The sequence below is a fragment of the Sinocyclocheilus rhinocerous genome, unplaced genomic scaffold, assembly GCF_001515625.1.
Source record: "Sinocyclocheilus rhinocerous isolate Xijiao unplaced genomic scaffold, SAMN03320098_v1.1 scaffold90, whole genome shotgun sequence".
Lineage (NCBI taxonomy): Eukaryota > Metazoa > Chordata > Actinopteri > Cypriniformes > Cyprinidae > Sinocyclocheilus > Sinocyclocheilus rhinocerous.
In genome coordinates, this window is record NW_015657969.1 from 1,006,196 (window position 1) to 1,021,182 (window position 14,987).

At 36.9% G+C, this 14,987-nt stretch overlaps 2 protein-coding genes across 4 annotated transcripts in view; both read left to right on the forward strand.

The window, feature by feature from the left end:
* The first annotated feature begins 2,682 nt into the window (after positions 1-2,682).
* Positions 2,683-11,788, forward strand: LOC107721928 (probable palmitoyltransferase ZDHHC20). 3 transcript variants are annotated; one of them, XM_016530159.1, is made up of 14 exons: positions 2,683-2,858; positions 3,476-3,502; positions 4,226-4,320; positions 4,558-4,678; positions 5,249-5,318; positions 5,460-5,492; positions 5,591-5,711; positions 6,600-6,635; positions 6,821-6,953; positions 7,854-7,980; positions 9,024-9,116; positions 9,207-9,322; positions 9,402-9,449; positions 9,767-11,788. In XM_016530159.1, the coding sequence occupies exons 1-13, from the start codon at positions 2,741-2,743 to the stop codon at positions 9,443-9,445; spliced, it is 1,134 nt and encodes a 377-aa protein (XP_016385645.1). In that variant the 5' UTR covers positions 2,683-2,740; the 3' UTR covers positions 9,446-9,449; positions 9,767-11,788. The 3 variants fall into 3 exon arrangements, with proteins under 3 accessions (XP_016385645.1, XP_016385646.1, XP_016385647.1); XM_016530161.1 differs by lacking the exon at positions 2,683-2,858 and adding an exon at positions 3,164-3,347; XM_016530160.1 differs by lacking the exon at positions 6,600-6,635 and having other exon boundaries at positions 2,686-2,858.
* A 905-nt stretch (positions 11,789-12,693) lies between these two features.
* Positions 12,694-14,987, forward strand: part of LOC107721859 (organic solute transporter subunit alpha) — an 8,202-nt gene continuing 5,908 nt past the window's right edge. The window contains exon 1 of the mRNA XM_016530031.1: positions 12,694-12,979. Within this exon, the coding sequence (XP_016385517.1) occupies positions 12,904-12,979 (76 nt within the window). The 5' untranslated portion in view covers positions 12,694-12,903. The remainder of the gene's footprint in view (positions 12,980-14,987) is intronic.

The window sequence follows — 14,987 nt, forward strand, 5'->3', positions numbered from 1 at the left end:
GCAGGGATTGTAGGTGGGGGGAGTGAATGTACAGCGCTCTCTCCCACCTTCAATACCACGACTGAGGTGCCCTTCAAGGCACCGAATCCCCAACTGCTCCCCGGGCGCCGCAGCAAATATGGCTGCCCACTGCTCCGGGTGTGTGTGTGTTCACTGCTGTGTGTGTGCACTTCGGAAGGGTTAAATGCAAAGATGGGCACTTTGGATGGGTTAAAAATGGGTCACCATACTTGGCCACATTTCACTTCACTAAAATAGAAAAGATCCCTGTTTTGTTTTGAGGTTTAGGCCTCGTAACGCAAACAAACCCTGTCTCTTGTAGACTAGTGCGAAATTAAGAATCCTAAAAATATATAAGTAACCTAATTAATATTAACTCACGAGCCATTGATTCGCCAGTAGACTGACGCCCGCTTAGCAACGTCTGCTTTTTAGCCAATCAGATAGGTCTACTGGGAGAACGTCCTGCAACGTCATGAACAGAGCCGTTGAGAAAAAGAGTTGCGACCATAGACTGTATAAAAACAGGTTGCGACACTCCCATAGGCTTTCATAGGAACTGAGGAATGCGGAAGTAAAGCATGTCATGAAGTGGCCAATAGTTCCAAACAACTCAGCGCTGTCAATACGTTTGAATGGGTTTAAGTAGGATAGACAGCAGTTTCACTATATTTGCAGCAATTTCTAGTTATTATTAACACATCATGTGTATTGATAACTACGCTGACTACGTTTTACATTCGCATTTTATTCTGGGGAGTGATGAAGAGACAGCATTAATATTTTTTCTAATATGCTTATTTATATTACAATTAGCGTAGTATTTAAGGTTAAAATAGAGAAAATGTTTTTAAATTCCAGTGCAAAGAGGCAAATTAGAGGCGTTTGGTAGCCAGAAAAATAATATTCCTATGTAATGCCATGGTTTAACCACTAGATGCCAGTATGGCTGTTTAATAAATATAGCCCACATTTAGCACTACTCTAGTTGCTGTAAAGCAGGGGTGTCCAAACTACGGCCCGCGGGCCAAATGCGGCCCGTGGATGAATTTTAAGCGGCCCGCAGCTGTCTTAATAGTTTATATTATATATGGCCCGCCAAGCATAATTTACAAAATAGGCCTATGCAGTTTCAAAATGTCAACACAAGATGGCAGCACTACATTTTAGACCAGATGTAGCAGTAAAACGCGAGTGATATCAATTTGATAACTCATATGCGCTCTCATTTGTTTAGCGCACACGAATTCCTAAACGCGTCAAAAGTGGAAGAGCGCGACTCGTTTGAACCGCGCTGCACGGACCGTTAGCTCTGCCTAAAGACAGCGTAGCGCGAGCTCAGAACAAATGCGTTTACTCGCTGACTGATCTCGATCACGAGACCACTAAACAGCGCTGTGAGAAGCGTTTGAGTTTGGAGCAGAGGTTTCCATACAAACCACATATGTCAAAGGCAGATGAAACAGCGCTGACATTCTCAACAACACTAACGCGGAAGATAGGAAAAACATTGTGCGACAACAATGCAGTAAGAATACTTTTCAATCCACAAATCACCAACATTTTGATTTACTGTAGTAACCGTAACTGTGGTATTGTGGCAGAAATGTTGCATATTTATACAGAATCTTCTTATATAATTAATGTAGACATATAGCCAATTTAATGTAATGTAAGGGAGTTATGAAATATAGGCCAAATTACAGACATTTTTGATGCAGTTTGTGCTTTCATGTGTTAATAGATTAAATACCATAAAGCCATTCTATGTTATAATTATTAAAGCTTAAAAACAAGATATTTGCAGATTTTTGTCCTCAACAAAACACAAGCTACTGCTACTGTCAACTCAACATCACACATACATACACAATATATATATATATATATATATATAGGTAGAAGCATCCGGCCCCCCAGTGTTTCCACATCGTCGAATTTGGCCCCCTTTAGGAAAAGTTTGGACACCCCTGCTGTAAAGAGTTTTACCGGTCATAATACCTAATTTATTTATTTAATGTTTTGCATTGTATATTTAGACATTATCAAACATTCAATGTTTATAAGTTTTGCTTTTTTTAATGTTTAATTTAAAAAGATTAATTACATCCCAGTATTATTTTATGCCATGTATGTAAGTAGACAATATAAATGTATGTTAAAAAGGCCAGTAAATACGGAATTTAACCCAATAAAAAAATTAAAATAACGTTTAAAAAACACAAAGCAACTGCATTCAGGGGAAACCTTTCTTGTATTCCTTTATTGGGCAGTCTTCACTGAAACTCATTCAACTTCCTACAGGGAGAGAAAGATTGCAGATAGACTAAAAACTTAAAAATATGACAACTAGCATCTGGTTATGATCGCTATTAAGGTGTTTCTCACGTTATCTAACTGCAAATATAGCATAACTGCCTATTATCAAATGCCAAAAACTGCTGTAATTTCCTCAACTTTCTGGCGAGTGAGCTTGAGAAGCACTAAAATGAATGGGCTTCAATACTGGAACTATTGGTTGTTTGGAACTATTGGCCGCTCCATGACACGCTTTACTTCCGCATTCCTCAGTTCCTATGGAAGCCTATGAGAGTGGCGCAACTCTGTTTCTCAACGGCTCTGGGCGGGGCTAAGGCGGAGCCGAACCGGCGGGGTTGGTGGTGGGGCACGGATGGGATGGACAGATCACATCCCTCCCTTCCCTTCCCTTCCCGTCTTTTGTAGTCAAGGAAGGAGAAAGATGGCGCCTACACATGTACTGAGATGCTGTCAGAGGGGTCTGGCGTGGATACCGGTGATATTTATTGCCTTAGTGGTGTGCTGGTCGTATTATGCATACGTGGTGGAGCTGTGTCTGTGTAAGTGCGCTTTTATTCATACCTGAGGGGCGCGCGCCTACCGGAAGTCACTGAACTGAAACATCAATGAATGGTTTGTTTACATGAGCTGGCTAATTCGCTTATTAATTTTAAACTGGAAACAAAACAAGGATTATGGTTTTGGAGCACATATTGTGCTTTACACCATATTCAAGATTAGGAAGTGTTTATAAGCTTGGTAGTGCCAACTGTATTCGTTTATTTTACAGTTAATCATTTTAATGTAAATTAATATTTATATTTTGCCATACAGCATTATATTATTATAAAATGTTTTATACAGGTTTACAGTAGGAAACCCTTAAAAGGTGGTTCTTCCTCTTTAGAAACAAGAAATCAGATTATTGAGAGTTTCTCAGAGAAATAATAGCACAAATTGTATTTTCAATATGGAAAAGATGCTTATTATATGTTTATAAGCAAACATGTTCACAAAGTCAAGCCTCAGGTCTTCTGTCACGTGTCTAGGTAAAGTGTATTTCATATTTCAGCAGTGTTCATACTTCATAGAAGTAGAAGTGTGATAAAGCAGATGTGCCATGAGTCATATCTGCTAAACAGTTTCTTTTCTCTTTCTGTTTTTATATTATCTGCAGTTACTATTCCCAGTACTATTGAAAAAGGTGAGTAAACCTTCACTTCACTTTTTTAAGGAAAAAGCCAAGTAAGGGATAATGTACAGTCATTATGTTGCATCACCTTTAAGGTGTTTATGAACTAACTGTATATAATCCAGTTTGTTCTGCATTAATTTACCAACAAAAAAAATATACATTTATGTATTTGCCAGATGCTTTTATCTAAAGCAGTTTACATTGAATTCTAGGTACACATTAAATAAAGTAATTAATTTAAATGTAAAACATTTTAAATAAATAAATGCACAGGTAATATTGATTTGAGTTGAGATTATTTTATTATATAATAAAAAATAATGTGTGGAATGATACAAGAGACATAAATTAGGACAACAGTTTTGACCAATGACCAACTGACCAATCAGAATTACTTATTTCAAAGACCCTTGTAGAAATCTTCTTAAATTCACAAACCAAATAACCATTCAATGTATTATAGCAAGGAAAATAATTCATTTCAAGAGTTAAAGATAATTGTATATATGTTTATAAAGGTACAGAGTCACTTTGGCACAACTGTCAGGCTATTACAGGTTTATTTGGTCCGTGCTTGTGCTGACTGTGGCCTTCCAGCACAGTCAAACTGCATCAGCAATCACAAACGCCTTTAGAGTGACTGATTTATACTCGGACTGTTTCTGGCAGGCTTTTCTCTGCGGGCTCATGCAGTCTTGTTGTTAATGACTGTATTCTCTCTGTTCTGTGCAGTTATCTACCTGACTGTGTTTCATGTGTCGTTAATCATGTTTGTGTGGTCGTACTGGAAAACCATCTTTACAAGACCAGCAACCCCTTCCAAAGAGGTACAGTGGGTATAAAACAAACTGTTTTATTTACATGCAGCCCATGGTAACATGCCACATAGATGATATGCATATTAACATGTTAATCCAGGCATTATGAATAAATGCACACAATATCTATTTGTTTCCATGGAGTGAGTGTTTTTATACGTATCATTTTACACGCTATTGTTGTCAAAATGGAACATGCTGCTGATTTGTCATACAGTGAGCTGATAGTTTTGTATTGTGTGTCAGTTCTGTCTACCCAAATCTGAGAAAGAGGAGTATGAGAAGGAACAGCGTCCAGAAACTCAGGAGGAGATCCTGAAGAGAGTGGCCACCAGTCTCCCCCTCTACACCGGCACCGGGGCAGGAGGTTAGAAACTGACTTAAACACAGAATATGTAATAAGAAATTACCCACAAGATTGCACCTCAAGGGCCTAAGTACCAGATGTAAGCAGACACAGGTTTAGACTTTTCATTGAGTAAGATGTGTTTTAAACTTTCTACAATTCAGTTATTTAATTGCCAAAAGAGGCTATCGGCACAAACAGCTTGTTTAAGTTTTTGGTTTAGCTGGTAAACAGCTTCATAGGCAGCCAAGATGACCACCCTAATTATGAAGTTCTGTGTAAATAATCTATATTTAAACATTGATTTATTTATGAAACTCTTTAAAAAATTACATTTTAAAATATCAAATGTTCTTGTATAGTCTTTATTGTAAACTTGTAAAAACATATTTGAATAGATTATATTTTTATTATTATTACTAATTTATTATTGTTTTTACTATTACCTATTTATTCTTATTTTACTATTACAGATTTATTTATTTTTATTGTTTGCAATTTATTATTACCTTTATTATTGTATATTTTAACCTGGATTTTGCCATAAAAATAGGCATCGAAACTGGTATGATTTTCTTCCTCATCTTCTAGCTATCCGGTACTGTGACCGATGCCAGGTCATCAAGCCAGACAGATGTCATCATTGTTCTGCATGTGACATGTAAGTTACTGTAGTGTCTCATGAATAGTTCTTATGACATTTTGCTTTCACGTTTCATTTGTGTCATTTTAACTACTACCATATTTTGTTGGTCTTTCTTGAATGGCCATCAAACACATTGCTTGTTCTTGTTACTGACAGGTGTGTACTAAAGATGGATCATCACTGTCCATGGTGAGTGAGATGCAGGTTGTTGGCACTGAAATTTAATTTGTTAAAAACAAATTGATTAACACCCTGCTAACGTCTCTCTTTCCCTCCATCTTCCACAGGGTGAATAACTGTGTGGGTTTCTCCAATTACAAGTTCTTCATCCTGTTCCTGACTTACTCGCTTGTATACTGCTTATTCATCGCAGCGTCTGTCCTTGAATACTTCATAAAGTTCTGGACAGTGAGTAGATCCCTCACCTTTCATCATACTCATTTGTGTACATTTCTTCCATGTACATAAACATTTTCACTGCCATGGTGCGTCGTATGAAGGTAGGACATAGATATGTGTTTTCAGCAGGTTCCTGTCTACATTTCCTAATTATGCGTCATGCATCAGTTTATGTCCATATACCTGGCTTCACTTGTCCACTCTGCCACCCTCATACATGCTGTCTTTTCCATTTCATCTGTTCGTTTCACTTATGCTACCATTCAAAAGTCAGTAAGATTTTTTAAACAAAATTAATACTTTTATTCAGCAATGATGCAATAAATTGAGCAAAAGTGACAGTAGAAGCCTTTATAATGTTACAAATGATTTCTATTTAAAATACATGCTGTTCTTTTTAGCTTTATATTAATCAAAGAAAATCCTGGAAAAAATGTATAATGTTTTTTTCCACAAGAATATTAAGCAGCACAACTGTAAAAATGAGAAATGCTTCTTGAGCTTCTTCAGCATATTAGAATGATTTCTGAAGGATCATGTGACACTGAAGACTGGAGTAATGGCTGCTGAAAATTCAGCTTTGTCATCACAGGAATATATTACATTTTAAAATATATTCAAATAGAACACGGTTATAATACATTTTAATTATATTTCACAATATTACTGGTTTTACTTTTTTTTATCAAATAAATGCAGCCTTGAGCAAAAGAGGCTTCTTTCAAAACATTTAAAAAATCTTACCTACCCCAAACTTTTGAACAGTAGTGTATGTGTTTTGACAAGCACTTGTTTGCTGTTGTAATCCCTTCTTGCCTGCGTCTCTCTGCGGCCAAAGCTTTTGCTCTCCCGCTGTGCTCTTCCTGTGTCTAACAGTCTGTCTCTGTTTGCACTAAGCTTTGCCGGAGGAAATCGGCAGAGAATTGTCCAAAGGTAATCCCTGTGTTTAGTAAACGTGTCAGTGTTAGCGCAGTGAGTTACGTTGACTGTTTTTTGTCGTTTTAACCCTGTGACCCTAACGTACCTGTCAAGTTGTGTCAGAGTGACCTGTTGCCCGTGTCTTGCTCGTTGTTGATCTTTGTCTCACAGCTCTCCTTTCTCTCTCTCCCCTCTCTCAGAATGACCTGCCAGAGTCTCACGCCAAATTCCATGTCTTGTTTCTCTTTTTTGTGGCGGCCATGTTCTGCATCAGCATTCTTTCACTCTTCACCTACCACTTGTGGCTTGTGGGAAAAAACAGGTCCACCATAGGTAACACACCTGACCATACTCACTTCTCTGTATCTTTGTCTACATGTACTGTATAGATAGGTTCATGTTTCTAACAAAGATGCCACGCCTGTAGACAGCTTGCTCACAATTGTTACCATAGCAACAACAGTAGACGTACTGTGCACAAGCTAAACCTTGTTCAGATTTATTTTGGAAAAACTGGTCGTTCAAATTTCCTTGTGTTGACCAGATCAGTCAAGCAGTGTTTGAAGAAATTCCCTGCTTGTTTTCCCATCAGGCCCTGTAATTTTATTTTGAAAAAGCATAAATTCACTCAGTCAGCTTCAGGCACAAGAGCTCAGTGATTTCATGTTCTGGTTTGCCATGCATCTACACTACCGTTCAAAAGTTTGGGGTCAGACTCTGTAAAAAAAAATTTTTTAATGGTTTTGAAAGAAGTCTCCTATGCTCACTGATTTATTTGATTAAAAATACTGTAAAAAATATTATGTAATATTATTCTTGTTTAAAATACCTATTTTCTGTTTGAATATATTTTAAAATGTAATTTATTTGTATGATGGCAAAGCTGAATTTTCAGCAGATTACTCCAGTCTTCAGTGTCACATGATCCTTCAGAAATCATTCTAATATGCTGATTTTGGTGCTTAAGAAATGTTTTTATTAATGTTGAAAACAGTTGTGATTAATATTGATTAATATTTTTGCGGAAATATACTTTGATCACTAGAAAGATGTTGGTGTTTGATGTTGGAATGTTTTGTAACATCATAAGTGTCTTCACTGTCACTTTTGGTAAATTTAATGCAGCCTTGGCAAATAAAAGTAGTACTTTCTTTAAAAAAAACTACTGACCCTAAACTTTTGAAAGGTAGTGTATGCATTTTAACCCTCTTCTGTGGTGTTCTTTATGTTCAGAAGCGTTCAGAGCCCCGGTCTTCAGAAATGGCCCTGATAAAAATGGATTTTCCCTGGGCTTCAGCAAGAACATTGCTCAGGTGTTTGGGGACCAGAAGAAGTACTGGCTACTTCCTGTCTTTACCAGGTGAATCTGAATATTAACTTGTTTTTATTAGTGATTCTTGCTAAGGCAGTATTTTGCTTCATACTTAAGGTTGATGGTTTTGAAAACCCAAAGTATTACAATTTGGTGCCTTTTTTTTTTTTTACACTGCAGTGCAATCAAATAGTGACACAAACTATCAGTAATTATTTTTAAAGGGGTCATATGATGCTACATGCACTTTTACAAGTTGTTTGAACTGAAATGTGTGTTGGCAGTGTGTACACAACCACCCTAAAATGATAAAAATCCACCCAGTGTTTTTTTTTTTATCTGCTCAAATCTTTACCTCTTTCTCAAATCGAGCCGATCTCAGATGCCTGTCTGTGTGATGTCACAAAAACAGGCCCCTCCCACGATAGTTTGATTGACAGTAGCGTTTCAGCACAGACTGGACTGGTGTCTTACCTCAGACCCGTGCTCTGAAAAGAGCTGTTTTTGACAGGGTAAAAACGGTGTTTTTTTTACATTACCATTGAGAAATTTTAACCAAACTATGTTACAGACTTTTCATTAAGACCCTAAAGAATCATATTAACTTGTGGAAAATAGGCATCCTATGACCCCTTTAAAGAAATTAATACATTTATACATCAAGACTATATTAAATGGTCAAAAATGACAGTAAAGACAATTATAATGTTACAAAAGGTTCTTTTGAATCCTGAAAAAAGTGTCACATTTTACACAAATATATTAAGCATGTGACACTGAAGACTGGAGTAATGGCAGCTGAAAATTTAGCCTTGCCACCACTGGAATAAATTAAATTTAAAAATATATTAAAATAGAAAACAATTATTTAAAGTTGTAATAATATTTCACAATATTATTGGTTTTACTGTATTTTTTAATCAAATAAATGCAGCCAAAGTAAGCATAAGAGACTTTCAAAAACTTTTGAACTGTAGTGTATATCAGTTTTGCATGGTCAAATACCACATTTTCCTCCAAATCAATCTAGTTCAAAATTAGATAAAGTATCTATTAAAAGATACATTTAAATATTTTTTTTTCTGCTTTAGTCAAGGAGATGGCTTTTCTTTTCCTACACGGTTGGTCACTATTGATCCAGAGCAGCCCACTGAATGTCTCCAGCCTGCCGGGTTGGATAAAGGGTGAGGAGCCATTTTTTCTTTCACTGTTGGGTGGGCACTAACCAAAACCAGATGGATTGTAATAACTCTCAGTGTGGTTCTTTCCCTCAGTGCTGTAGAAGGTTCTGCTGAGCAAACCACCCCTCTCAGTGAGTCCCAAAACCATCTGTTAGGCAATGCTTTCCACATTGAAGAAGATCACAAAGAGACAGACGTCTTAAAGTCTGGTAGGTTACATATGTTGCTCTATTCTAGCAAGGAATGAGTGAGAAAAGTTTTGAGAATAACCGTCATCTTGCCTTTCAGATGAAAGTGAGGCTATCACTATCTCAATTGAGAGCGAGTCATAACCAGGTAAGGTGATTTCACACTAAGCACTGTTTGTAATATATGCAATATATACACTATGGTTCAAAGGTTTAAGGTCAGTAAGATGATTTCTAAAGGATCATGTGACACTGAAGACTGGAGTAATGGCTACTGAAAATTCAGCTTTGCCATCACAGGAATAAATTGCATTTTAAAATCTATTAAAACAGAAAACAGTTAATACAATAAATGCACCCTTGATGAGCATAAGAAACTTCTTTCAAAAACATTTAAAAAAAAACTTACTGACCACAAACTTTTGAACTGTAGTTATGACATTCTGATGTCATTTCCTTCCGTAGGACTGAAGCTGGTGCGGGGTGAATCCTCAGTGGTCTCGTGCCTTCGACTCCCAGTATTTGGGACTGTTGAGGAGAATCACAGCCATCAAAGCTGATGCCTTAAACAGCTCTTTTTCTCTGAAAGCTCCTGAACACTTTCCTTTACCCATCGCTCCATCGCTTCTGGAGCGTCCCAAATCTGTCCTCACATCTGTAAAATTGCTCCCAGTCCCCATTCAACTATAGTAGCTGCACTCTTTCAACAAAGAGATTTGCACGCATGTCTTTTACATCCATCTTTTTTGCAAAGCAAACTGTTTTGTTGCTCAGGCCTTCACGAGACATGCAGATTTCGAAACTGTTCTCCAAGTGTTTACCAGGAAATGCACCACATCTGGTACCAACTGCTGTTTACTTGAGGGACAGGTGGGAAATGTTTTATTTTCTGGATCCATACCAAGTGAACAGTCTGACTGAGCTCGTCTGGAATCCCGTGTGCCACAGAGTTCAGATTTAATGGACACTGCAAAGCGAAAGGTGCTCATTCGCACTTTTATGTTTTGGAATATTATACTTTTTTTTTTAAACTTCATTAACATTCTTCTAAGATATATATACACACACACGTTCACAAAGTGCAACGGAGTGTGTCCAGGCAGAGGAAAAATGCCTGCAAAAGACTGAAAATCTTTTTTGTGTATTCTTAAGCTGCTCCACTTATGGTGACTTATTATTGTTTTTTGTCGTCGTCTTGAGATGATTCTGGTGTGGAATGTTGTGCACACATCGGCCACTTTACGTATGCCAAATAAAGGGCTTAATACCAGAGCTCTGAACTCTACAGGAGTGTTTACAAAATGTCAGTAATACCTCTCTGCTCATGCAGTGTAGTCAGTGTCATCTTGGAAACCAAATTGAAATCTTTGTAGGTTCCTCCTGCAGTATCAAAACTGGCCAGCAGGCGGCATTTACACTGCTTGATATTGTATTACGCGGTCAGTGGTCTTTGGTATTGTATCACCAGACTTTATTAGTCTCAATCCTCGATTAAATTGTTTTACACTTTTTTTCTTTTATATTTTATACATAAGCATTGTGAATAGCTCTGTAGATTCCGAATACTTATTTTTAAGCCATTTTTTTGCAAAGTGGTAAAGGTGAAACGTATTTATATTTGTCGTAAGTTATCATTTGTAAACTTTGGTCCAGTGTGGAATAATAATTGTGCCCGTCAGCTGTGACTGTACCGTGTGCTTACGTGGAACTGATGTGTGGAAATCCAGATGTGTTTATGTACTACAAAGTGAATCGCGGTGATTGCTTCATTTGTGTTGTGACTTTTCTAAAGAAATGCCTTGACAAATCAAGACTTGTGTGCAAGCGTGCATCTGGTGTCGCTGTTCTGGAGTGTTTGTTGTAAATGAGGTTAAAACAAGTAAAGTAACCAGTAAAAAAGAGACAAAATAGCTCCATACAGAAAAACAAAGCAGCCTTTCGTGAATTTAGATAGACAGATGATCTTTATTTATACACCTGCAGCATTTTATGGAAAACTTTACTATCTCTGATCTGACTTTGAATGGATTGTAAGTATTACCAGATGGGTTTTATTGTTCATTAAGACATATTTGACAGTTTATGTGCTGAGAAAATCTGTTTATCATTTTTAGCATCAGTGACCACACTTTGACTGTCAGCACAGTTAGGAAGATTGCTGGTGGTTACGAAGATTGCAGCAAGTAATTTTGTATGTGAAATGGTTTAGCTGTTTTTGTGGTGTTAAGGAATGCGTATATTGGTAAAGTTTTTTTTTTTTTTTTTTTTTTTTTTTTGTCTTTTGGACAGTCTTCTTATGAATTACACAGCCTTTATTATTATATTATTATTATTTTGGCATTCATTACATTTTATACTTTATTAATTACGAAAAAGTAAACATGAAGCCATAATGAAATTATTATAGAAGATTTGGTGTTGGTGTCCTTGTACCATTTTCTTTATTTCTGTCACAATCAAATAAAAACTGAAGCCTTGTGTTTCAATGCATGTCAAGAACAGTTACATATTTGATCTGCTGAAGTGCCTGGAGGATAGATATTTTTTGAATACAAAAAACCTGGGTTGAATATTTGTACATCTTTTGAAATGCATATGAAATGCGCTCTCTCTCTCTCTCTCTCTCTCTCTGTCTCTGTGTGTGTGTGTGTACTGGCTTCAAGGGCTGTTCTTTACCCTGAACTCTTTCCAGCTCATTAGCACTGAGGCCATTCAGCTCTTGCAAATCACAAGTTTAGCATGTTAAACATACTCTTCTCATACTCCTTTAACAATCTTTGTAAAAATGTGTATTGTCAGTCTTGTGAACTTTGGTCTGTGTGAAGTTGTAACCTAAACCTTCCCAGTTACTGTTCATGCCTGTTTAACGCAGGTGTTTTGAAGTCCCAGTTTTTGTTTCGATTGCATATAGTGTGATTGGCCTATATCTGTCTGTTCGTCTGCCTGTCTATCTATCTAACGGTCTATTAGTCATTCCCTTCTCAGAACTGATTTAACTGTAATTTCAGTAGAAATACAAGAAGAAACAAATACCGTGGAAACCAAAAATTCCATAATTGTTACTATTTTTATTTTAGCGCTATACAACAATAACAAATTGGTATGAGAAGTTTTTCAGCAGCACTGTGTGAAGCTTTAGGCTTTTCTGTCATTTTAATTTTTTTAATTAGGCACTGACGTTTTTAGTGACTAATATAAACACGATTGTATTATACAATAGTATGTCTTTTTTAAGTTGATATAATGCCTATCTTCTACTTTACCTAATAGTTTTATCGTATTCGGTTGTTGTTTTTATCTGTTCGCGTCATGTGTGAGTGTGACGCTATTGCGCAGGCGCAGTGTAATCGAATGAAAGAGTTGTGTTTTCATTGGTCAGTGGTCCATCAATATTTACCCCTTGCATGGGCGGCTCCTTTAACAAGAGCTGGGATTGCTAGAGTGCTGGGATTACACTACACATCAAGTCTACAAAACACCAGCCTGCTTTCTTCTCAGTTTATTAGTTTCATGCATGCTGAAACTAACCGGTGGTGAGGACAGTGGGGTTTCCACGGATTACAGTTTGCCCTGGATCGTGTGAATAAACGCTGATTGTCAAGATGGAAATGTCCAATTTCACACTTTTTGATCCGCGATGCAGGGAAGAGGCTCCGTTCGCTATCGATGTTATTATGCGTATGTATATTATTTTTTTAATTATTTTACTTTATTAACAATAACTAGAATGGTGGAAATTATACCGATTTTTTAACAATTGGAATACAAAACATAAAACGTTAGTTTTCATATTATCTATTCTAAATAATGCAGCCAGCAGTCTCCAGATCGGCATAAATTACTGTGGTCACATTCAGTGAGTGCTCCTGAACTTGAGTTCGCATATGATAATGTTGAATGGCACTAATGTGGATTCTTTCCAGGTTGTCTCCCTCAACTGTAGTAGACTATATTTGTGTCAAACCCCCATTCTTGTTTTAATAGCTCTCACCTTTACTCTAACTTGCGGTAGAGGGAGGGATGAGAGTATCAGCCGTGATTGTAAACGTAAGGGTTGATTTGTCCTCAGAAGAACTTTGCACAATAAAATTTGCACATGCACAATAACATGATGTTCTTGTTAAAACGACTTACAAGAAAGTGCATGCACTGTGGGGGGTGGAGTGGGGGAGGACCCCCCTATCTGAGGGTTGTCCCCCCTAAAAATATGTTTAAAAACCACACTGTGCATTGTAAATAACAATGTTTTATACTTTAAATAATTGTGTAAGTAGTAAAACAACACAAACGGGGCAAAAATGCGTTTTAAGTTTAGAAACATTTTGAGTCTCCCCCTCCTTTGCCTCACAGTACTTCAATGCCTGCTTTCCTCTTTTACATCACCTACACACACACAAGTTCGGTGAGAGAGAACAAAGCCAGTAGTTGTGGAACTCCAGTTAGTAAGGCTGTTAATGTCAAGGCTATTTTATTCACTTAAACATCGGATGAAGTGATTATTTTATCTTTAATACAGATGATGCCAATGTATTTTTCGATGCGTCTGCTATGTTAGCAATAATAACTTTACCTGCTTGAGGGAAAGGGTTGCCAGGTTTTCATAACAAAACCCGCCCAATTGCTACTCAAAACTAGCCCAAACTAACCGCTTTTCGAGGGGTCCCCCGGTAAAAATCGCGTTCTGGTGGCTAAAATACACGTTATTGGGGATGCTTCAATCCACGGACACGAAAAACAACTGGCCGCAACAGTGATAAAGTAGCCCAATTCCACAGGAAAACCGCGGACTTGGCAACACTGTGATGGATAGTAAAGTCTAGAACGGGCACGAGCGCTGTCACGGCCACAACAGCTTGAAGTTGTCTAATTTGGCACGGTCTCCCTGCTGCACTAATAGTAAGCCATTCCTCTGTGTATACATATCCTTACAAGTACAATTTTAGCTGTATTATTTGTGTCCCCTTCAAAAATTGCCCTTGAGAAATTTTATGTTTATTGTCCGCCCCCTACTGTTAGACGAAATTTACGCCCCATTGGAACATGGAAGTTCGGTAACATCACATCAGTGAACAGAATAAAAAGCCAGACACCTGGTTTGTGTAAAGCTACACACCAGCACAATGTGTCAAACATGAAGTATCATTAAAATGAGACTGATAAAAAGTGATGTAATCTGAAATGCCTTGTTTGCGAGGTTATTCCTGAAATTCTCAATTTAACACTGACTAGATTTTTCCAGCATACTTCATTCTGACTGGAAACACATGATGGCTTTAAAAAATGTGGAAAGTTATTATTGTTTGCCTCTATAAATCTAGAATTGTCCTTTTATTCCAAACAGTGGGCCTTTAACTGATTATTTCAGTGTTTTCATTGATTCCAAAATTAGTAAAATAAGGTGATTACATTTAAGACAACTGGTAAAATGTGACACCTAAGCTTAATCATCTTTCATTATTTTCCACTACTAAAAAAAGCATTAAGCAGTGGTATTTGAGTTATTTACTATTATAGTATGTATTAATATGTTGAATTAGCTTTTATTATTATATTTTAATGAGTTTAAGATAATTTGTAAATGGATGGCATGTGTGAGTTTATAAAAATATTGTTTTTATTGGTCCACAATAATTGGAACATTTTTAATAATTTTAATTTTAGTCATTCTGATATGTGTGTTTGTCTT

Bases quoted from the DNA above. Each gene is read 5' to 3' on its own strand.
- LOC107721928 (XM_016530159.1), top strand. From the start codon at position 2,741: ATGGCGCCTACACATGTACTGAGATGCTGTCAGAGGGGTCTGGCGTGG. The intron at 3,503-4,225 runs GTGAGTAAACCT...TGTTCTGTGCAG, and splicing joins TCCCAGTACTATTGAAAAAG to TTATCTACCTGACTGTGTTT. The intron at 5,319-5,459 runs GTAAGTTACTGT...TGTTACTGACAG, and splicing joins CATTGTTCTGCATGTGACAT to GTGTGTACTAAAGATGGATC.